At 37.3% G+C, this 25,570-nt stretch overlaps 1 protein-coding gene and 1 non-coding gene across 4 annotated transcripts in view; one reads left to right on the plus strand and one right to left on the minus strand.

Moving 5' to 3' along the window:
* The window catches only part of LOC101741854 (calmodulin-A), a 226,652-nt gene that overhangs the window by 193,638 nt on the left and 7,444 nt on the right, over positions 1-25,570 (plus strand). For 2 of the 3 annotated variants that reach the window (XM_038012378.2, XM_021346267.3), the window contains 4 exons: positions 12,802-12,886; positions 14,133-14,308; positions 22,665-22,698; positions 23,325-23,426. In XM_038012378.2, the coding sequence (XP_037868306.1) occupies positions 12,802-12,886; positions 14,133-14,308; positions 22,665-22,698; positions 23,325-23,426 (397 nt within the window). Of the gene's footprint in view, positions 1-12,801; positions 12,887-14,132; positions 14,309-20,552; positions 21,406-22,664; positions 22,699-23,324; positions 23,427-25,570 lie in introns of those variants that run through there. The other variant, XM_012697932.4, reaches the window with a different exon arrangement.
* Positions 24,118-24,191, minus strand: TRNAT-AGU (transfer RNA threonine (anticodon AGU)). The gene has a single exon. It is a non-coding gene; the product is annotated as a tRNA-Thr (tRNA).

Here is a 25,570-nt window from a genome sequence, read left to right on the forward strand (position 1 = left end):
TGTCTGCATAGGTAGGAAAAAAAAAAACTTTTTAATTGTTCCTTTCGCAGGCGATCATACATTATACAAGACGGTGAACAATGACCATCGCTCGTAAAAGTTACCAATGCGGGCGTATTCACCAAGCCGCAGTCAACTGCAAAAGAGATAAAATATCAAATACTCGTCCTTTTAGCTCATCCTTCTCATCGAATTCGTCTTAGACGACGAAGAGTTCGGCGGGAAACCTAGTGCGGGGACACAAAGGTTCTCGACGGATCTACTCAGTAGATTCTGCGAAGCACTGCTCTTGCTAAGGCTAGTCTTAGCAAGTCCTCTTAGTAATTTCGTCTGTCGCGAACTCACAAAATAATCTCTTAATCTTCTAATACTACCGCCAACGAGTGCCACAACAGCAGTAGAAAGACGAAGGAAAGACTGGTGAAAATCCTCGCGTTCCCTAGAGACAGTAAGCTCGCATTTACTTTTAATAAAATTGTGTTAAAGACCAACTCGCAAAACCTTGACTGTTGTATCAGGAAACAGTCGCCGCATTGTCTTTGTTTAATGAAAACATTTGCAATATACTTTTACTGTTATTTCTTCTCATACGCAACGACAAATGACAGTTGACGCGCCAAATAAGAAACCTCGAATCGCGCAAGGCACTGTGCTATGTTCTAGGGAACTTGAATTTCCTAAAACGCAAATTAGATATCCACAATTGGCTGAGCAAACGAATATTGTGTTCAATTTATTTTAAATCTAATAACAATTGCCTTATCTCTTACCCACGGTGAAACCTTGCAATCATATTCATTCCCGATCCTGCGGACAGAATGGAAAGCAGTCGAAGTCGCCCAAAACACGTCATTTCGGATCCTTGCGATCCACTAACAGTGCTTTTAGGTACCTCAAGCACCGGTAATCGTTCTCGTCGAACCCGTCGCTTGAGACGAAGGGCTCAACGAGTTAATTAACCCTCAGACACAGCCCACTGAGTTTCTTTCCGGATCTTCTCAGTGGGTCGCGTTTCCGATCCGGTGGTAGATTCTGCGAAGCACGGCTCTCGCTAGGGTTCGTGTTAGCAACGTCGTCAGGTTTGAGCCCCGTGAGCTCACCTACTAATTAAGGTTACGCTGAAATAGCCTCTCAAGACTATCAGCTTAGATAGGCAAAAAAAGCAATCACATTTTCGACCATTGATGATGAATTGAATTATCAAAAATCAACCGGAAAATAAAAATGAATCCCAATAAAACGCATACCTTGATAAAAACAATAAATTTTATTATATTAATAAAAAATAATAAAAAACACTCGTGAATATTTTGAAATTTATGACTTTAAGCCCGTTGACATGTCTGTAGATCTTGTAAATTTTTCAAACGAGCACTGGAATCTATCTTTAGAATTGAAATAATGAAATAAATTATTCGATTCGGAAAATTTACTGTTTTTTTTTTTGTTTTGACCGGTAGATAGCCGACTATGATAATTATCTTAAACGCTACATATTATTTATGTATTTTTATTACATTTTATTTATTTGTTATGTGTACATTGTTGGACTTAAGGCCTAATGCGTTCTCTATCAGTAATGCAGAGGAGATAATGCTACGTGCATTTTTAAATACAATTAGGTACAAGGCGATAAATATCTACAGGCACGAAACACACGTATATAAGAGTACTAGCTGACCCGGCAAACATTGTTTTGCCATATATAAGATTTCTAGGGAATTTCTAGTGTAGAAAAAAAAAACGAACTTATTGTAAGTGTGTAAGGATGTGGTAAATGAATGAATGAGGTATGTAGTGCTGTGAACGATGAGGGAATATATAATAAAAATAACAAAACCTCATTCAACCACATAATACCTCATTATAACAAAAAAAAAAGTCCAAATAAAAAAAAATATATTAGGGTGGACTACCCCTAACATTTAGGGGGATGAAAAATAGATGTTGGCCGATTCTCATAGATACAGGATAAGCACAAAAAATTTCATCAAAATCGGTCAAGCCGTTTCGGAGGAGTATGGCAACGAAAACTGTGACACGAGAATTTTATATATTAGATATACATAAATAATATTTAAACTTACTAATATTATTAATGGGAAGAGATCGCTTTTAGCAATAAGACCGCTTATATTGTACCAATGTATCTACTTTTTGACTGTTTTTTTAATGTAAATTGATGGTAAACATGATTCTTTCAAAACTTATAGTTTTCGTTCAGAAGGTCCCGAAAAAATATCTCACCAAACTGTTTTATTGTCTTTAAAAAAATTACGTGCGGCTTTAGAAACTTTTTTTTCCTTCCTATGAGAGGCTATTTCACCTTCACCCTAACATGTGGGTGAGCTCACAGGGTTCAAACCGGAAGTGTTGTTAACACTGGTTCTAGCAAGAGCAGTGCTTCGCAGAATCTACCACCGGACCGAAAACGCGGCCCACTGAGAAGATCCGGCGAGAAACTCAGTGGGCTGTGTCTATAGGTTAATTCACTCGTCGAGCCCTTCGTCGCAAGCGACGGGTTCCACGAGGACGGTGACCGGTGCTTGTGGTACCTAAAAGCACCGTTAATGGATCGGTCTACAGAATCGGGTATGTAATTCTCGGAGGCCACGACAAGAGGGTTTTCATGTCGTGCCGCCTTCTCGAAGTGTAGAAATAATCATTGGCATTTTTCTTTAATCACGCGGGCGAAGCCGCTGTAAGTATTGCAGAACATATATTATATTATAACTAGCTGACCCGGCAGACTTCGTTGTGCCTCAATCGATAAATAAAGACCTAAACTTTTGAATAAAATAAACTTAAAACAAACAAAACGAATCCGTACGACGGGGGGGACACATCAAAGGAAAAATAAAATTGCTATTTTTATTTAATTCCGAGAATTTTCATATTTATGTACCTTTTAAGCCTTCTCTGGATTTTCACAAACAATTCAAGACCGAAATCAGCCAAATCAGTCCAACCATTCTCGAGTTTTAGCGAGACTAACGAACAGCAACTCATTTTTAGATATATAGATATATATATTTTGTGGAATATTGGATATGGAATATTGGAAATGGAATATTATAATACAGCTCACGTACACAGAAATGAGGTACCGATTTTCAGAACTTTTGCAGAAACGTAGTATAAATTTTATTGCACTCAAAAATAATATTGTGATTTGAACTCTTTAAATATATGGAGTTAGGTAAGTACTACCGCCCTGCTCATTTATTTATTTAATATATTTTGTACACACAGCTGTTAGAAAAGACACGTCAATAAGAATACAGAGTACAAGGGCAGTACTTATTTCATGCTGAAATCTCTTCCAGTAGGCCCGCAAAAGGAAAGAAGAATTAAGAACACAAACCTAGTGCATACAGTAAACATTACATATAATAATATATACATATTACAAGATACAAAACAATATATATACATACAAATACACACACACACACATATATATATATATATATAACATACACACATATACTTACTATATATGCTACGTAGCAGTAATGCGATCCGACTAGAAGTATGGTACAACTGTTAGACTGCACAACTGAGACAGACAATGTGAATGGCCATGTGCCACGGTGTCATGTACCACGGCTTCACGTCCAAGTGGCCGGCCATGAAAGCACATACATATGTATATAAATTAAATAACTTAAAAATGATTTTTTGTTTTTTTTTTACACACCCTATGTATTTCTGTTGTTAACGCTTTGAAATTTCCTAGACTTAGTTTTTTTTTTCAACAAATAAGAAATGATTTTGTGAAAAATAAACTAGACAAAGCCGTAGTAACGGTTAAGGGGACCAAAGGGTTTCTGTAGCTAAAGCACTCAAACAGCGGGGAGATCGTTATCACGTTCAGCCAACTCTGTGCATTAATTGTGCTACTTAAGCCCGTATCAAGGCAGAGCTCTCGGTTTTACACTAAAAGGTTTTGACAGAACAATTTAACTTCATATTTGCATGGCTTTAGAAGTTTTAGAGTTACTATAATTGCGCTTGAAAATGAAATGTTTCAATTCGTTTTAGCGCCTAGGTAATCATGTAAGATTCGTGAATGAAAAAAATTAAAATAAAAAACAAATAAATCACGAGATTGATATTCTTTAATTTACCTAAGGGCCATTTAGTGTACTTTTATTATTATTGCTTAAATGGGTGGACGAGCTCACCAGTTGTTTAGTGGCCATCGAAGACCATAGATATCAACAAAGTAAATGACACCACCCACCTCAAGATATGAGTTCTAGTTTTACAATACAACGGCTGCCCCACCCTTCAATCGAAACGCAATACTGCTTCACGGCAGAAATAGGCAGGGCGGTGGTACCTACCCTTACGGGCTCATAAGACTCCCTAGCACCAATAATATTAAATAGTTCCTTGATGCATATTATTTATTGAGAGTTATTTGATATTGTCCTTAGATGTGAAGCTGACATTGGCTCTGTCATTGGCATTGTTTGCGAGAAAAAACAAGTTCGTTCGATGACGACATACTTCATTTGATTGCGGAATAAGGTTAATAGCAATTACACATTCAACTATCGACTAGTAAACACGGAAAAAATGTAACAGCATATAAAATTTTTCAACCCAACTCGATCGGGCTTCGAATTCGGTAAACGAAAAACTCAAATTTGTAAAATTTAAATTGCGTACGTCACGCCCACACCCATATAAAATATATCAATAAAAAAGCAGGTGTAGAATTCTAAAATTATCTACTAAACCACTTGAGTTTTTTGAAGTGAAACTTCTTTATCGGCGTTGGAAAAAAATTTACCGTCACATTTTTCGGTTACGCGTCACATTTTTCCGTTACGCGCCATCTTTTTCTTGCCCCTACCACGGTTGGTTCAGACGAAGAGTACTTTCACTTTCTCCAACGGAGTAGGGATAGCATTAATGTTTCACTTCTTACGTGTGTACACTAGTACACGCACACATTTTTTATTTATCGTGATCCCCCCAAAGAAATGGACACACGTGTTTAACGATACAGTATTATACAATGGAGCGTAGGCATTAAAATAGTAATGTTGGCCATTACAATAACGATATTCATACATTGTAACGTTTATTTCTAGACAGATAACAATTAACAGATCTACATGTCATCATTTTGTACTAGTCAAATGTGTTAAGAATTCCGGACTTTACTTTTGCATTGCGTATTTTTTTTTCTTTTCGTTCGATAATCTATATTTAAATACGTGAAGCAAAAACTTTGTATCCCTTTTTACGAAAATTGCGCGGACGGAGGAGTATGAAATATTCCACACCTATAGAGAATATAGAGAAGAAGGGCATAATGCTAATATTTTTTTTAAATAATCCGTAAAAGATACATTAAATCAATAAAAAAAAACATTACACACACTACATACCATGTATTTGAGCACACACGCATGCATACTATTTATTGTCAAACTTTTTTTAATATTTTTTTAAAGTCTAGCCTTGGCCAAATTTGTGATTATAGGAGCATAAAATACAATCATAATAGTGTACAAGCTTACAATTCCAATTAATTATAGTCGAATTTCGACTACTGTGGGACCTCTAGTAATAATAAACTTAGTACATAATTATTTTAATAATGACATTTAAGGTTGACAAACCTACGCCCCAGGTGAGCCCAAAAACTCATACAGTGTACTTAAACTGTAAAAGTAGCTTTAATTTAAATAATCTTTATTAAATTATAAAAAAAAAGAACACAATATTCCTAACCCAAAAGTACATGCTATTATCCGCAACATGCTTCGTCAGATTACAGAAATAAAGTTATCAGCAACATGCTTCGTCAAAAAGTACAATACTTACTTTCAGCTGCAAGCGTCGTCATAAGTAACATAAAGGCTTAAAAGGCATTAAACATAGCTTTAATTGCGTCGACTTATTGAGTTGCAATTTTATATTCTCATGCCTACTTACTGCATCATTCGTGTCATTAGATTTTTCTAATTATGAACGTATTCCAATAAAGTTGATTTCGAAAGATTGTTGGCATCACGAAGAATTAAATTTGCGTCATAACAAAATCGTTTCTGAATATCGAATATTTTTAAAAAACACTAGCTGACCCGGCACACTTCGTAGTGCTTCAATCGAGAAATAAAATACCTAAACTTTTGTATAAAATAAACTTAAAACAAACAAAAGGAATCCGTCCGACGGGGGACACATCAATGGAAAAACAAAATTCTTATTTTTATTTAATTCCGAGGATTTTCATATTTATCTATCTTTTAAACCTTCTCTGGAATTCCACAAACAATTCAAGACCAAAATTAGCCAAATCGGTCCAGCCGTTCTCGAGTTTTAGCGAGACTAACGAACAGCAGTTCATTTTTATATATATAGAAACATTATAGTTCGTTTCCTGCAGGTTTGGTCTGGCGCCCAGACAATTACACGCCGTTAATGATACCACAAATTAAACTAGATTGTAACTCTTTATAAAAACGCACAATCTTCACGTGCGCGTTTGGCTGATACTATTTTTTTTGTCACAAAATAACGAGGCGTCTGTTTGTATTCGTTCGCAAGGTAATACCGGCTGTGAAGATGCCGATTACTTCCTTTTTCGTAGAAACCTCTACGGTATGATAATGTGGTTTGATTTCGGATGAAAGGATATCTAAATAAAAATAATAATGAAAACTCGTCAATGATCAATATATAAAAATCTGCAAATCATAACAAGAGAAACATAATATTGGGACGTATAAAATGGCGCCTTTTTTTAATGAATTTTAGGACCCGGTAACTAAGACCTTTGGCGCCTTTGGCGCTTTGACCAATGGCGCCTCGTTTTTTCTTTTTGATTAATACCTCCTATTTAAAATATGTTACGTAATTTAAGGGAACAGATAAAACTTTTGACAAATGCTTAAAATAATATCATCTGTCCTTATCTTGGACGTTTGGAAGCAAAATTTAGATTTACTGGTACGGGCTTATGGCCTATTTAACGTTAAGGTGGATCGTGTGACGTATACTGTTTTCATAAGCTGGACTTTGTTTCAAATAACTGGTTTATATGTTTGATTTATCTTCGAACTAAAGCCGTTTGCGTTTAAATTAGCCATCGGTGATTTTCATATTATATATTCAACTGTACAGCTTCAGTACTAGCAGCGGCTATCTGTGCTTGAAAGCACAATTCAAGTAATCTCCGTTCGATAATACAGGGTGGCCCATAAGTCCTTTGAAAAGTAAAATTTGAATAAAACGAACAGGGCGCGCGTGAGCGGTGCAGGGGAAGCGGGGGGAGTAACTTCGGTTTCTGGGAATTTAGTCGCAATGGAGCGTTTTACCGGAGCGGACCGTGCGTTTTGTGTGCGCGAGTTTTATAAAAACGACAATTCGGCAACCGTTGCGCGGCGTAAATTTCGAGAACACAAAGGTTTACACAACTTTGACGACACTCCAACTCTTCAAACGATTAAGAACTGGGTTGTTAAGTTCGAGGAGACCGGTTCGACGTTAGATAAACCGCGGTTGGGTCGCCCAAGGACGTCACGTACGGAACAAAACATAGACACAGTGACACAGTCTATTCGCGAAAATCCGACACAGTCAACTCGTAAGCGCGCCAGAGCATTAAACGTATCCAGGACATCGTTACAACGGATTTTGAAGAAAGATTTACATATGCACCCTTACAAAATTCAGTTGGTTCAAGAATTAAAGGAAACTGACGGTATTCAAAGACAAAATTATGCGAATGAAATGTTGAATCGGTTTACTTCCTTCAATAACATAATGTTCTCTGACGAGGCTCATTTCCATCTTAACGGGCATGTTAGTAAACAAAATTGCCGCTATTGGAGCCCCATCAATCCAAAACTTAAGCATCAGAAGCCCTTACATAGTCCGAAAGTGACTGTTTGGGCCGCTATGTCAGCCCATGGTATCCTAGGGCCTTACTTCTTTGAGGATGGCAGAGGGCGCGCAGTTACTGTTACGTCGGAGCGATATGTGGCTATGATCGAAGAGTTTTTCATACCAGAATTGCAAAACTTTTCAGGCTTTAATGCCAGGACGTGGTTTCAACAGGATGGGGCCACTTCTCACACCTCTAACACTGCTATACCCGTTATCCGTCAACTTTTTCCTGGCAAAGTTATCTCTAAGAGAGGAGACATTTCCTGGCCTCCACGTAGTCCAGATCTGACCCCGATGGATTTTTTTTGTGGGGCTACCTTAAGGCTAAAGTATACGACACAAACCCGCGGTCAATTGAGGCCCTAAAAGAAAACATCCGCAGAGAAATGACAAGCATTTCAGCAGTGACGTGCCGCGCAGTCATCGACAATTTTAGACGTCGTTTGCAAGAGTGCCGTGATCGCAACGGATTACATTTAGGAGATGTTATTTTCAAAAAATAATTCCCGTTTTTTAAGCTTTTTATGTAAATAAAAATTTAATTCATAATGTAATTAGTTTTATTTTAATAAATTTTTTTTCATATCAAAGGACTTATGGGCCACCCGTAGTTCTAGATATAATTATTTTTGTCAATTATTATTAATACTAATATTATAAATCTGAAGAGTTTGTTTGTTTGAACGCGCTAATCTCAGGAACTACTGGTCCGATTTGAAAAATTCTTTCAATATTAGATAGCCCATTTATCGAGGAAGGCTATAGATAGGCTATATAACACAACGCTAAGACCAATACAAGTTTATTATAATCATGAAACTATTGTTTAAATCATGAATTATTCTACAAATGAATAGTCTGACTACTTTAATAATAATATTTACTTATATAATGGGCATGAGGATTGGCTCTTAATAAATATATTTTAATAATACTTAGATAGACTTTGTTATTAATTTTACGTCTGTTTATATTAGGTACTGCAATTTAAATAAAATTATCCTAACAGTTTCATGACTACAGTGTAGAAATGGGTTCAGCAACTTATTTACAATAATATTTGAGCTCGTTTATTTCAATAACGTTAATAAATATAATGTTCCTAACAATACGGACGAATAAGACGTCTGTGACCAAGAAAATTGTAACAAAAAAAACGGAAGTAATTTAATGACTATATGACTATAACAATGAAATGTATTTTATGTCACATCGTGTGCACGTCACGCGGTGAAAGTTCCATCTGCTTTTCCAAAAGATAAAAGGGCCAAGAGAAGTAAAACTTAAAAAAAAAAACTAATTCGGCTTAGCTATTGCAAAGAGTTGCGATAACCATCACATTGTCATAACATTTAAACAAACATAAACCTGATAAGTTATTTCTCATGACAAATCTTTATTAGAAAAACCGTAGAGATGGTCTTAGTTTAGAATTGAAAAAAATAATTGAAAAGTTCTAAGATAACATTTTTTTTAAATCAGTTTTGCACTGTGTAATATTAAAATAATAACATTTAATGTTATCATCGCAGCGCTCTACGCTTTTATTCATAACAATCAATCTGTCACTTATGACGTATTTGTCAAATTTAAAAGACATTTGACAAAGTAATAGATACTTCTGGAGCCTCTTGGGACGTATAAGCGTCATTTCTCAAACTAAATGTTATCGATAAATTTATATTTCACGCCATTAAAGATATAATTTTGTAAAATTTAAAATGTTTTTTTCTTTGATTTTATTTTGTAATCGCTGTAAAAAATTACGTACGTACCTCATTTACATCATCATGAAATTCATTTTCTGATAAACCATTTTTTTATAAGGGAATCGTTCTGCAGAGGAAGATACTATGCAACACTAGTGATTCCCGTCACCATGAAGCTAAAACTTTAAAGAAAAGATCCGAAATAAAATAACGGTGACGCTTTGATTTTAAACGCATACATTGCTTTTTTTATTGCTTAGATGGGTGGACGAGCTCACAGCTCACCTGGTGTTAAGTGGTTACTAGAACCCATAGACATCTACAACGTAAATGCGCCACCTACCTTGAGATATAAGTTCTAAGGTCTCAAGTATAGTTACAACGGCTGCCCTACCCTTAAAACCGAAACGCATTACTGATTCACTGCAGAAATAGGCAGGGCGGTGGTACCTAATTGTGCGGGCTCACAAGAGGTCCTACTAAAAATGTAGCCAAACTTCAGAGCGAGAACGGCCTTAAAACGTCATAACCATGTATGGTACGTGATTTTTTTTTTTTTTTTTTATTGCCTAGATGTGTGGACGAGCTCACAGCCCACCTGGTGTTAAGTGGTTACTGGAGCCCATAGACATCTACAACGTAAATGCGCCACACACCTTGAGATATAGTTCTAAGGTCTCAGTATAGTCACAACGGCTGCCCCACCCTTCAAACCGAAACGCATTACTGCTTCACGGCAGAAATAGGCGGGGCGGTGGTACCTACCCGTGCGGACTCACAAGAGGTCCTACCTCCAGTAATTACGTAAATTATAATTTTGCGGGTTTGATTGTTATTGCACGATGTTATTCCTTCACCGTGGTAGTCAATCGTGAAACATTTGCTGAGTACGTATTTCATTAGAAAAATTGGTACCCGCCAGCGGGATTCGAACACCGGTGCATCGCTCGATACGAATGCACCGGACGTCTTATCCTTTAGGCCACGACGATTTTAAGGCAATACAGAATGATTTTTGTAGTACACGCAATGTATCACTATCACAGGACAAGTGTCGCGCGAGGTCTACGGCCTAGTGCATGTGAGGTTACAACGCACTGTAACTCTTGCTGTCGTGTATTAGAAGAGTGACAGTAATCATTCACCATCAGGTGGAGAGTATTTTTTTTTTTTTCAATTAGAATTACAAGAAAAAAAAAACACTCAGAAAAACTATCATGATTAATACGTACTTAATTATTTAAACAATTTATAAAACCATAGTGCGTCGAGATTCGTATTTGAAGCATATAATTCAATTTAATAGCGCCTTTGAATAATTATAATGTTTCGCCGCGTAACGGATGTTAATATATCAAAGAGTGTGATGATATACGAGATTTTAATCAGTTCGTTTTTTATTCTTTTTTTTTTATTGCTTAGATGGATGGACGAGCTCACAGCCCAATTGGTGTTAAATGGTTAATGGAGCCCATAGACACTACAACGTAAATGCGCCACCCACCTTCTAAGATCTCAGTATAGTTACAACGGCTGCCCCACCCTTCAAACCGAAACACATTACTGCTTCACGGCAGAAATAGGCGGGGTGGTGGTACCTACCAGTGCGGACTCACAAGAGGTCCTACCACCAGTAATAGGTGGTTGCGTTAACAATACGATGGTAACGGACCTCATGGACCACATCGCACTATGAGGGTCATGAGTCATGAGCTCAATCCTCGAAATCACATTTGAGAAACTTTTAAATCCTCAACGGCATCAAATAAAGTTAGGAATTTAGATACGTGGCATAAAGCCAAACTGTTTTTACGCTAATCAACTTCTTTAAACAGGGTGGCCGGTAGAATAATATTTTCCCCAAAACTAAGCAAAAATATTATGCTAAGTATATTTATTACACGGAGAAAGAGGAAAATGTAGTGTTATTATCATAACGATAATTTTGTCGAATTATGTGCGGAAATGGGCTGATGTAGTGGATAAAATAAAATTCATTCTCCAAATGACTTTTTTGCTTATATCAAATGAGCTAGTAATGACTTATGATTATCGGTGGTAATGGACAACATGGGAATCTCAACACGGTCTAATTTTGAAACATGCAGTCGAAGTGAATACTTCATTGTAATATAAAATACTAGCTGTACCCGTCCGCTTCGCTGGGCATTTAAAATTAACATATTTATTTTTCACCCCCATAAAGATTCTCATCATTAACGCCCCCGCAACTGGTGTAGGGATTCCAACACTCATCTAAATATTAGCCTATCCATTAAGTACATGTATTTTCTACATGTATACGAAGTTTCAAATTTCTGGCTTTTCGAATACTCTATACTTTAAGTTACATGTTTTATATGCTTAAATCTAAAACCTTTCACAATTTGGTCTCCGTATTTTAATGTAGTCGATTGAACATGAATAAAGTATTTATTTTGAGTATTAATCACAAACGTTTAATTCAATAGGTCGAAAGTAATTTTTAATAGACCAAACATTTTAATACTTATAAATTATTTTATATTTATTAATTTGAAGTAGTCGAGAAAAAGGAAAACCTTAAAAATGTACTGAGTTCACCATTGCTGGTAATATTTAATCTTCTGTAACGCGAAGAAGAAGATTTGGATCTTTCCATGAGCTGGTTGTAGGACGCATTGTAACCCTGACATGGGTATCTTCAACCTGCTTATTTCTTTCACGAAGTAGTCGTGCGTTTAAATTTGAAGAGTGGGACAATTTTTGTACAGTAAGTTTCAAGGTGGGTGGCGGCATTTTACGATGTCTATCGCCTCCGTCAGCCACTTAACCTTCAGTTGGTCTTCGTTCATCTAGCATCTTCATCATTCTCCTGCCCTTCTCCCACTCACCTGGGGTCGGCGCAACAAGTTTTCTCCTTCCATACTCCTCTATCATATACCATTTCTTCATTCACTCCCCTCTTACATATATCGTTTTTCACGCTATCCATTCATTTTTTTCTTAGGTCTACCTCTTCTTCTAAAACCTCGTTCATCAATCTAGACAACAAAAAAGGACTCTACAAACGTACTAATGCTTTGCAATAGAAAAGTATCCGATAGTACCTGCTCGCGTGGGTTTTAGACGTTTGTGTGATAGCTTTGGTTAATGTATAGCATTACTAGATAACTTTAATTTTTTTCTTGTTCTCCCGCAGGCTCGAAACAAACCAGCTGACGGCGGCGGTCATGTCAATCAGAAGAATGCTGCTGGGCAGAAGGCGACCCCGCCCTGTCAAAAGGGTCAGTGATTTTCAGAATTTCTCAAAAAAAAATACAACATATTATGAATATTTATTTTATTAGGATTTCGATAAGGATCCTGATAAATAATTACTTATTACAGCTTCTGCGTTAGATTTATACACATTTTTTTTATTATTGCCCATACCTGTAAACAAATTGACGTTTCACTTGATTTTTTTAAGAGGTCACTGGAGTGTGTACGCAACGCAGGCAAAACTGCTGTCCACCTTGATACATTAATTCTAAGTCTCAGCTTTTACACTACATCGGGTGCCTCACCCTTCATGAGTCATACTCAACGCATCACAGCTCCACGTTGGAATCAGGCTCGCCGGAGCAATGCAAGCGGATTTACAATCTAAATTTAAAATCAATTTCTAGTTAAGAGGAAAGTTTCCCGAAATGATCCAGTATTCAGATTCTATAGTTCTGTTCTGATGATGAACGTTAGCACCTTGACTGTGTACCTGGCGATGCTATTAGCGCGAATGAGCCAATGGTAGCCAATTACCGGCAGGAGAACCGCAAGTTTGCCCATCAATGCAATAAAAGAGATGTCTTTTCCGTCTTCTGCCGATGTCGTAGTTTGCAAATCAATAACAAGGGAATAGTTTTCCTAAAACTCTAAGAAGTCGATGCGTGTATGTACATATGTATGTATGTATTATCCCATCCAAGCGATAAAAAAAATACATTTTTTTTATTGCTTAGATTGGTGGACTAGCTCACAGCCCACCTGGTGTTAAGTGGTTACTGGAGCTCATAGACATCTACAAAGTAAATGCGCCACCCATCTTGAGATATAAGTTCTAAGATCTCAGTATAGTTACAACGGCTGCCCTACCCTTCAGACCGAAACGCATTACTGCTTCACGGCAGAAATAGGCAGGGCGGTGGTACCTACCCGCGCGGACTCACAAGAGGTCCTACCACCAGTAATTACGCTAATTATAATTTTTGCGGGTTTTGATTTTTATTACACGATGTTATTCCTTCACCGTGGAAGTCAATCGTGAACATATTTTATTCATTAGAAAAATTGGTACCCGCCTGGGGGATTCCTTATAAGCTGTTCTTATAAACTTGTTCCTCATAAACTGAAGCTGTATCGATTTCGATTTCAAAAAATCAGAAAACCTTCAGATTAGCCTCGTGAGCTCTTGAAGTTTGCTAGCGGCCCTAAGTGAGGTCAGGGTTTGCTAATTAAGATAAGAAAATAACAAATTCAATTTCAACATTACAGGGGCCTCAACGAAAGGTGGTCCCAAAACCCCGGTTAAGCCTTCAGCGCAGAAGGGATCAGCCAAGACCGCTCCCCCGAAGCAGGCGGCGGCGGCTGCTGGTGTCAAGACTCCCCAGGGTAAGAAGAAGAAAGGCCACAAACATCAGCAGTATGAACTGATCGTGACCATCAATTTGGTAAGTTAACTTCTTTTTTTTTCTATTCCTTAGATGGGTGGACGAGCTCACAGCCCACCTGATGCTAAGTGGTTACTGGAGCCCAACTACAGACATCTACAACGAAATGCGCCACCCACCTTGAGATATAAGTTCTAAGATCTCAGTATAGTTACAACGGCTACCTCATCCTTCAAACCGAAACGCATTACTGCTTCACGGTAGTAACAGGCAGGGCGGTGGTACCTACCCGTGCGGACTCACAAGAGGCTCCACCATCAGTAAGAAGTAACTATTAGTGTATCGACACTCGTCTGTCTGTTAGTCTTCTATGAGTCAATTGAAGCTTTGTGAAGCTCTTCCTCGCACTTACGTTAAAGCTTATCCAGTGGTTTCAAAATGCCCAATAGTTGGAACGCGAGTCGTCTCAAACAAGTATATTTCGTTAAGCCTTTATTACTAATGAACAAAATAATATTTTCTTCAATTACCAGAGTAATAATATAATGACAATAAAAAATGATAAATTAAACGGTAAAAATAGTTTTATTTCTATCTAATTAATCAGAAATACAATACCGGTCTACTACATATAGTATATTCAAGCTGACAACCCAATACCAACAAAAACATACTTAAAGTACATAAAATATAAGTTTTATATAAATTATCATAGTTCCTTCCTTTTTTATTGCCCTTATAGGTAGACGAGCATACGGCCCACCTGATGGTGAGTGGTTACCGTTGCCCATGGACGTCAGCAATGCCAGGGGCAGAGCCAAGCCGCTGCCTAATAATAATGCCTAATACTCAAAATAAAACTCTTATTTACATGTAATAAGTCTTTGTTTACTCCGAAACTAGTCATGAAGATATTCCTTGGAGAATAAAACAAGAACAGAGTAAAAACAAAATCCTTTTAATATCACTCGATGATCCAATATCTCGATGAACAATTCACATTCGGCACGGCTTCCTCATTCGGTACAGAAGAAGATAGCAAATATGGATGTTATCTTGTGAGAGGAAGACGGAATCTTGACAAGTTTGCTTCCCAATGGAGCCTTTCTGTTTTATGACCGGCCCACTTACTTTAGCCACTTAAGCGGATACGACGGTACTCTGATATTTTTTCTTTATTGCAACACTTACATGCATTTTGGCTTCTTATTTCATGTGTATCGATCTTTACCTCTAAGGGTTATTTGGGTGAATGTATCAATAAAATAATGCCCGGAGATACATGCGCTTTTGTCCGGTAACCGGGGTTCGTGCTGGTGAGTTTTGTGAGCCCCTGCTTTTTATGAGTATAAACGTATCTATACTAATACATGAATCTACAGTGGTTGCTACGAATTTTCCGTTATAACAACTGAACCATACATCCGATTGACTTGAAAGATGGTATCCATGTAGAAAATACATGTACTTAATGGATAGGCTAATATCTATATGAGTGTTGGACTCCCTGTACCAGTTGCGGGGGCGTTAATGATGAGAATCTTTGGGGGGGGGGGGGGGGGAAAAAATAATAATGCTAATTTTAAATGCCCAGCGAAGCGGACGGGTACAGCTAGTCCTTAATATATTTTTTTGTTAAGAAATATGCTAAGATAGTGATTTTTAGACCAGATGAACATTAGATATTGCCAAATTAAATGTTGAAATTATTGGCCCACGCAGAATACTCGTTTGCTCAAATCTTGATGCAAACACACACACACACACACAATAGGAATTAAACAATAGAAAAAGAGAGAGAGGAATACAAATTGCATGGAGGGGCATAACCGTTTTTCATTCCGTGATTATTTCTGCTATTTTTTTCTTATTCCTGCTATTTTTTTCATGTAAGTCCGGAATCCGAATCCCCTACGAAATCCTAGGAATGAGATGTGTCACTGGCAGACTGCCGAGACAATCGAAGCCATTGCTTAAACTTCTCCCCTGCATTTAGCCAACTTACCAAAACTGCGATACTTTACAGAATCTATTCAGCATTGCGCAAAATGAAATTCTATTTGAAATCAAGTGACACTTCAAATCGGAGGTCACAGAATAATAATAATAATTGAAACGGTAAACCGAAACTAGAAGATTCTTCTGCACAGCCAACGGAATGCGTTCGAGAGGGATAGCGGGTTGTTCTCTCTTCCTCACACCTTGTCAACTGCTACGTCACTATACAAACCAAACAAGACGTTATCAAGTATAGAATATTAATTATCCCTATCTATGCGCTGGTAGCTTAAGGGGCTGTTTCAGCTACGTCCGAGCGGATAGGTGACCACACGGGCTCAACCTGAGAGAATTTGTTAACACTAGCCCTAGCAAGAGCAGTGCTTCGCACAGTCTACCGCCGGATCGACCCACTGAAAAAATTCGGCGAGAAACTCAGTGGGCTGTGTCTAAGGGTTAGTTCGCTCCTGATTGTGACTGGTGCTTAAGAGGCCTAAAAGCACCGAGAGTGAAACTGGGGAATGCGACAAGAAATGTTTCGGGCGACGGCGGTTTGCGTTGCCTCGGTGTGGTCGAATAAGTAATTAGCGGCAGCTACGATGACTGGGTTTTCGTGTCGCGCCGCTTTGTCGAAGTAGCGTTCTGACGCGTCATTAAGATACTTACGTATTGGTACTACATTTAGATCATCGTGAAGATCTACATTCCACACATACCACAGTGCTCCGACGGCGTTCCTGCAGAATAGGGATTGGATGACCTGAAGAAAGTGAGCAAACACTACACTTGCATAGGTCATGACGGAACATATGCAAGTTTTGTAGACAGTTACCTTGTTATGACAATATTAGTGTTTACATTGTGGGTTTTATGTTTCGACATAATAAAACATATTTTAGAAAAGCAATTCATCCTTACTTTAACAAGTGAATCCAGATAAAGTATGCTATGTATGTATCTTGCAATAAACTTCAGACAGTTAAAATAATAAAATGTATTAATCATGCTGTTTTTGAGGAGCGGCTGTAAAACTCGTTAACGTGCCTCATAAAACTATTCATAGCGGCCATTGGACAGGTATACTATAAGATATAGTTGACAGAATTATAGTAGGCGAGAGTCGTGTTTTTTTCTTTCTTGTTAAGCCTTTAGTTTCATTTAAATCGTTAAATACTGTTTTCAGGGTTACAAGGTCTTTCCGCATTTCAATCGTTATTTATAATCGAATGTAATATTCGTCTCGGATTTTATTTTTCTTAACATACCTATTCGCTGGCAGCCTAGGAGGCTATTGCAGCTATGCCCTGACGGGTAGGTGAGCTTAGGGGCTCAACTTGAGAGAAATTGCTAACACTAGCCCTAGCAAGAGCAGTGCTTCGCAGAATCTACCATCAGATCGGAATCGCGATCCACTGTCTTGGAATCGTGGAGATATGCGAATGTGGCAAATCTTCGAATTGAGCTGATGATCTGCAGTCAGCATTGTGTGGCTGACTGTTCCTAATGAGGAGTTGCGATTGGGTTGGCTTATAGAGAATCAATTGATGTTCTTGGATTTCTTCTGAGTCGGTCTCTTCGTTGCTGAAGGTCGTGTCTAATCTGAAATGTGGACCACTCGATGCACAATGCATCCCCACGTCTTCCTGTCCTCGGCGGTCTTTATAGCCTCCGTTATTGGCATTTTGACATTCTTGGACTTAGTGCACGCACAAAACAATAACAAACGAATTAACCGTACTCGTCGAACTCAAATTCAATTCAAATTCAAAATCATTTATTTCAACTTAGATGTCAGTATGACACACTTGTTGAGTGTCAAAATATAAATAACTCTATCACCGGTTCCAAAAAAGCCACAGTCCTGAGAAAAACCGGCGAAACAAACTCAGCGGGCTTTTTTTTTTGTTTTTTCTCAAATATTTACTTTTTTTTTTAACTCGGCAAAGAGTTCGACGTGCAACCTAACCCATGCATCAGCCCGCTAAGTTTCTCGCCAGATCTTCGCGAAGATTCACTCGCGAAGCAACTACTCTTGAGTTGCTAGGTCTTCTTCGGTGGCGCTCGGACAGCTGTTAGTAAATCACACCCCTCCTGGTTGAGTCTTTGCTCGCCCACATGTCCTTGTGAAACTGGAAATGCTTGCGGCCACCAGTAATCCCTCAATCGTAAAAAACAACCGAATTATGGAGTAAGTGAACTATTTCCGCGCTGCGCTTCTTTTTTTTTATCAGTAGAAAATCACCGGACTCCCGCCCTCCATTGGGGATGCGCTGTGATTATTGGTGATTGAACGACATAGAGTCATATAGATACTTAATTTGCATCTACGAAATTCACCTCAATTACGCTAGTAGGATATACTAATTTATGTATATTATAGATTATTTTAAAGTAACAAGTGTATTTTGTACGTTTTCTCAGAATCGAGTATTATCCTCGTAGGTTATAGAAATTTTCGTGAAATAGATTACCTAATTTTTTTATTGGTACGCCATCTATAATTGTGTGATTTAATATTACGGTTTATTTTAATGGCATTTATGGAAATAAGAAAATAATTATTTGTTTATTTCGTTTGGTACACTTCTTGTTGATACTTCGGGAATAGTTAAACTACTTACAACAACAACAACAAGCAAGTGTATTTACATTACATACATCTGCACAAGCAGATAGCGGACGCGACTTTTGTGTTTTGCATTGTGGTTCTTAGTGGAAAATTTAATAACTAAATAAAAAAACATATTTTATTAAGAAGATAAAATAGAAAAGTCTAAATAATCTAAGACCTCAACATGGGATTAATTACTGGAATACTAACTGCGGAACTTACAAAGCCATATATTACCTACCTACGCAATTATTACGGAAAACATTGAGGATCTTATTATTTGTAGCGTCACCGAAAAACGCCCTTTGAAATCCATACCGTTATTGTAAGAAAGTTTTTTTTTTATTTTTTTATTGCTTAGATGGATGGACGAGCTCACAGCCCACCTGGTGTTAAGTGGTTACTGGAGCCCATTTACATCTACAACGTAAGTGCGCCACCCACCTCGAGATATAAGTTCTAAGGTCTCAGTATAGTTACAACGGCTACCCTACCCTTCGAACCGAAACGCATTTCTGCTTCACGGCGGAAATAGGCGGGGTGGTGGTACCTACCCGTGCGGACTCCCAAGAGGTCCTACCACCAGTCAATAAGTGAGTTTATTTATTCGCTTGTTACAATATGACATCTTCTTTTAATTAACCGATTCGTAATGAAATTTTTGCATCCACGTAGACGCGTACTAAAAGCTTCAAAAGGTACTTTTCATCTAACTATTCCCGTCCTATACTTTAGAAACTGCTATTCCCAGGAGTTTTTTTTCCTATACAAACGCAAACAAAATCGCCGGTAAATACATAAGTACTAATATTGGATATTTTCAGTTTACAAATAACTAATTTTCTAGCACAGAGCCATCTATCCGTAGCTTATAAAATTATATAAATTTTAATTTTACAAAAAATTTTTAGATGTCGCTACCAGTTTTCACAACACTATTTTAATTTCAATAGTGAACACATGTTTACAAGCATTGAAAATTTGGCACAAGTCCAACTGAATAAAACAAAAAACAATCTCTAGTGACATACAATATTTTGAATCTAACATCGTTTGAGAAGATATCGATAATTGTGATTTTACATTTGAATTTTCCCGCCAAATTTCTGATATTTTCCATCAAACGTGCCAAGTTTACAATTATTTAATGTTGTAATAAACTGCCGCTTCATTTATGCAATTAAGTTTCATAATGATAACTATGTTCTACATGTTACCAAACATAAAACATAAGATTGCAATTTCTTGCAATCTTATGTTTTATGTTTGGTTTGGTTTTATGGTTTTATTTCAAGACTTGCAACGGTAGAACAACTAACAAATTTAAAATCGAAATATGCACAGAATCAGGCGGGGCTGTAATATCCATACTTGGGTGGGGAGTACAGCGTCTACCATAGTTTTAAAACTTAACATTATATAATTAGAAGTGTTAAAAGAATCTAGAATTTATTTCTTATTATTATTTCAAAATACTAACTAAACAAAATTCAAATTGGCTTTCTAGACCGATAATATGTATAAATGTAGGGTAATTGTTACATGGCCATTAGGTGAAATATGTTAACGAATTCACGAAACAAATAGATAAAATTAAATATTTTTTAAATTTATTCTCTCGAATTTTCTATTGGCCACGTTTCACATTATTGAGTGATCTCGGTACATATAGCTAGCACGCAGAATTATTTAAATATAGAACTTCCACTAATAATCCGAGCTGACAATGACGCGTCGCGCATGTCACCGGCCAGTTCGATAATTTCTTATGAAAATAATTAAAAAAAAAAACGCGGCCCGTGCCTCTTTTGCGTTCTCGAAGATTACGCTATTAATAAAGTGTATTTATTTTACCAAGTGACATAAATAGATAATATTGTGACGGTGATAAAAACTGGCTGATTATTTCAAGGCTATGCGCCACGGTGATACGTAAATTCAAATTTTAAAAAAAGTCGTTCGTTTCCGAAGTCGTTGGCGGGAAATGTGACATTATTTTACAAAACCTTTTTGTTTGTTTGTTTGTACAAAGTTGTTGTTTTTAACGCCCTTCCATTAGCTTGGCTTGAATCTATCTATCTAACGGAATCTATCAACATGATTTTCACCAGCCAGCAAAATAATTTGCACACATACTAAAGGCAATACAATTTCTTTAAATTAGTACAATATTCAGATATCACCAGCATAAGCTGAACTACATAGTTCGCTTGCTATCTATGAAAGAGAGTTTTTTTAGTTGTAACTAAAATCAGTTTGTTTGAAATTGTTTTTGTTTTTTTTTTCTAACCAAAACTATCAAGAAGGAACTTTTAATTTGACTCAACGCTCGGAAAGGTTCTCTTGTAAAACTTGCTAAGACGGGATCGGGTAAACTTTTTTATTGATAAAAGTTTCGAGTGAATTTGTGTTTTGTTGTTCTACTTTTTATATTGGATAAAGGTTTAATATTAATATGGCTAAAGCGTCTGGCTCCGATGACGTGTACAGTAAAGAATACAGAAGGCTGAGACGGCTCACGACCGACTTCGCTATACGACAAGTTTCGGTGCGTTCTGAATGCTATATCATTATGCTTTTACTCTGTTTTTTTTTTTAATTTAAGGAGTTTATTTCATGATGTTACCTACATACCGTATAGATTATATTCAGAAAATAGAAAACATTGGGTACGTGCCCAATGTGACGTGCCACCCATAGATTTGTTTACACTTTAAATAATGTAATCGATTTCTCTTCGAGATTCTTTTAAAGGAAATATTTAAATCGGTTTCATTAATTCCTCCTTTTTTGATGTCGGCTAAAAGACAGCAGTGGAAGACAAAAGACATCTTACTTAGTACAAGTTTTTTAATATTAACTCGAATCAGAAAGTCTAGTGGTATCAATCATGAGGAATTGCATATACGACATTGTTCAGTTTTTGACATTTTCTCACTTTTACTGCGCATAAACTTTATGTTTTATGTTAGGCAACCTACTTAAGCATTTTTCGTTGAACATTTAGCATTGATTTCTGCAATGGAATATTGATTAGTTGCTTTTAAGTGGGTAAACCTCTTGCGAGGTGGACCGACGATCTGTTACAGGTCGAAGGAATGATTATTGTGGCGATTCTTGGGGAGCCCTATGTCCAGCGGTGGACGGCTGTAGACTGAGGATCAAGATGATCATTGCTTTTTGTTTAGTGAAACATTTTTTTTTATTTATTACTAAAATGGGTGGACGACCTAACCGGAGGCCATAGACATCAACAACGTTAATGGCGCCTTAAGGCATTAGTTCTAAGTCATGTCCTTCTTCAAACGAGTACTCAACAGCAGGCAGCGGTTTGGCTGTGCCCCTGGCATTGCTGAAGTCCGTGGGCGACGGTAACCACTCACCACCAGGTGGGCAGTATACTCGTCTGCCTACAAGGGCAATAAAAAAGTTTGTCTCAGTTATTATAGTATAACAGTTGCCCTATCCTTCGAACCGAAAAGCATTACTGCTTCACGGCAGAGATTAATAGTTTAGTGGTATCTACTGATATGGACTTACAAGATGCCCTACCATTAGTAATCACGCAAGTTTTTGGAACCGTGGAAGTCAATCGTGAACGTTTGTTAAGTACGTATTTCATTAGAAAAATTTGTACCCGCCTGCGGGATTCGAACACCGGTGCATCGCTAGATACGAATACACCGGGCGTCTTATCCTTTAGGCCACGATGACTTCAAAACTATAACCAGGACCTCCAACCGATTAATCTCGCCTCTTTTAGATTTTTGTTTATCGTTTAAAATCAAACCTTTAATATACTTTCAGTCTGAGTACGGGCTCACGGAGGAGCAAGTGGCGGGTAAGCATTATTATTATTTTTCCATAAGATTAAAGCTTCAAACTAAGATCAGTGGCGGATTAAAGGTCCAGAGCGCCCTAAGCAATTACTTTATCGGCGCCCCTGTACCGGTCAGAAATGTTCAACATAATACTATAAACTTTAACTACGTATATAGTTGTTTTTGCTATTAAGATGACGTTGTATCATCAAACCCTAGACTTTAGTAGACCACGACCCCTGTACTTACTCTAATGCGCGAATGAAATATGACGTTATAACTGTGAAGAAATCGTCGATATGTTATTTTCTTTATTTATTAAAAAATTCTGAGCTCGCGCGCCCCTTGTAACTACACGCCCCTAGGCACGTGCCTAGTTTGCCTTACGGATAATCCGTCTCTGACTAAGATTTATTTAATATGGTAACTGCTTACAAACTGTCACATCTAAAGACTTCAGTGACCTCCTAACATCGGCGCGTCATGAATTGGTCCTCCCTTGGTTTACGTACTATGAAAAAATATTGCTTTTGGTCATTCATCTATTGATCCTTCTAGGGCTGCCACCCAAGCATTTTCGTAATTACATGAGATAAGGAATCTTTGTAGTTTAAAATGATTAAAGCTCATTTCAATGTGCTTTCAGAGTTCAAGGAAGCTTTCATGCTGTTCGACAAAGATGAAGACGGAACAATAACGATGGCGGAACTTGGCGTCGTGATGCGCTCTCTCGGGCAGAGACCTTCGGGTGAGCAGGATATAGAGCTTATAAGCTTAAGCTTATGTTTCTCATTCACGAAGCTTAAACAGAACAGCACTCGCTATACCGATATTTTTATCTAATTAAAAATTAAGTAATTAAATCAGAAATAAGGTTTTTAGTATCTACTAAGTCGTTATATACGAATCCACGAAGACATTTTATGTACCTAGTTGATTTTCATTATTTACTATTGGAAATTTATGTACGTAAATACTGCACGTCGTGTACACATATTATGTATTTTTGGTAGGCAGCGGCTTGGCTCTGCCCCTGGCATTGCTGAAGTCCATGGGCGACGGTAACCACTCATCATCAGGTGGACCGTATGCTCGTCTGCCTACAAAGGCAATAAAAAAGAAAACAAAATGTATATATGTATTCTGTTTTATTTATGGTCCGATTTTCTTTTCTTTTTTAGTAGCCATTGCAGAGCTGACAGGGCTGAATAAAAATCTTTTTTTTTTTTTCATAATGTCGAGAATTATACAACAGATGCAATGTAATACGTAAAATGAATATAAAAACTTAGGGTTTCGATTTTCGATTATGGGGCGAGGACTATATAGAAAAATCATACGACTCAAAATAACAAATCAAAAATTGAAAATTTTCATGTAAACATTTAAATATAATTAGTAACAATTATAAAAAATGAATAGGACATCAAACTGACAGAAGGCCCCGGCGAGATTCGAACTCGCGATCTTCTGTTTACTAGACAGGCGCTTTAACCAACTAAGCCACGGCGCCAACGGCAACACTATTGAAATTTTATAGTACTTCATACAAAAAAGTAAAACAAGTCATAACAAAATATTTCGTTACCCTTTCAAGCTATTTTTTTATAACCCACAAATGCTCCCCAATGTTCCCGTTATGATACCTTAGATTTAAATCGTAAGGACATTAATAACGTTCAAGTAATAGTTTAATCTTTAAAAAAAATATGCGTTCTATTAAAATTTTTAAACCGTCACTATTTCAACTTATTATTTTGATTTGAAATATTAATGCGGTCGTTGTAGCGTTTGATAGTTTTGAACACACTTAGCTTAGTTTATGTTATCTATTGCATTACGATGCGCGCGGAAACGACAAGACATTTCTACGTCCACACGCCAAATATATTAATTGCTGCATCTAAAAATACAAAAAGCAAAAACATCAATATTTTCGTAATTACTGGTGTTAGGGCGTGCCTTGAATTATCAGTAAGTATAGGGCGTGCCTTGAATTATCAGTAAGTACCACCACCGTATCTAACTCGGGGGAATTTTTAACATTCTCGATAACGTGAAAGCTAACTCAAATTTGTATGGAGTTGGAACGTTTGCCTACGTTTGCCGCTAGGGGCACTGTTCCAACTTCACACAAATTTGAGTTAACTTTACGCTATCGAGGACGTTAAAAAAACTCGGACTAAGCACACAGGGCAGTAATTGTTCCAGTTTCAGGGGTAGGACAAACGTTGTACAGTACAATTGAGTTTAGATCTCATGTCTCAAGTTAAGCAGCGCTATTTGCATTGCGATAAGACATTCATCATTTGTTAAATATCGGTATATAACACTAGAATATACACGGAATACTAAATGAACCAAGAGTTCGGTCTTAAATTAACGCGAAAAAAAAATTGCCTGCCGGATTTGAACACCGATACTCGCAGCCATGCGAGTATACTGGCCGTCTTATCTTTTAGGCCACGACTACTTGATATTTTTAAACTATTGCATAGCTTTTATCGCGGGCTTTGAGCGCGGCGACCGAATCAATAAATTCCGTAACGAAAATAATACCTAACTCCCCCACTCCGCCTACCATGTAGCTCGCGTTCAACACATTCACACGTTGCGCTTGTGTAGTGTTTGTGAATAAGCGCGCAACGTGACATCACACTGCATGCGCATCATGAAATGTCTGCTCATCTCTCTCTCGCGCGGTCTAGGTTATGAGTGTGAAGGGGACAGCTAATATTTTGCTTTTGTTAATGTTTATAAATATAGCGTGGTCTTATTTTATTGTTGTTTTAATATTAAATTATTATTGTCTAATTATAATTGCATAAGTTGATAAAAAAAGCCCACTGAGTTTCTCGCCGGATCTTCTCAGTGGGTCGCGTTTCCGATCCG

This window comes from Bombyx mori, chromosome 8 (assembly GCF_030269925.1).
Source record: "Bombyx mori chromosome 8, ASM3026992v2".
Lineage (NCBI taxonomy): Eukaryota > Metazoa > Arthropoda > Insecta > Lepidoptera > Bombycidae > Bombyx > Bombyx mori.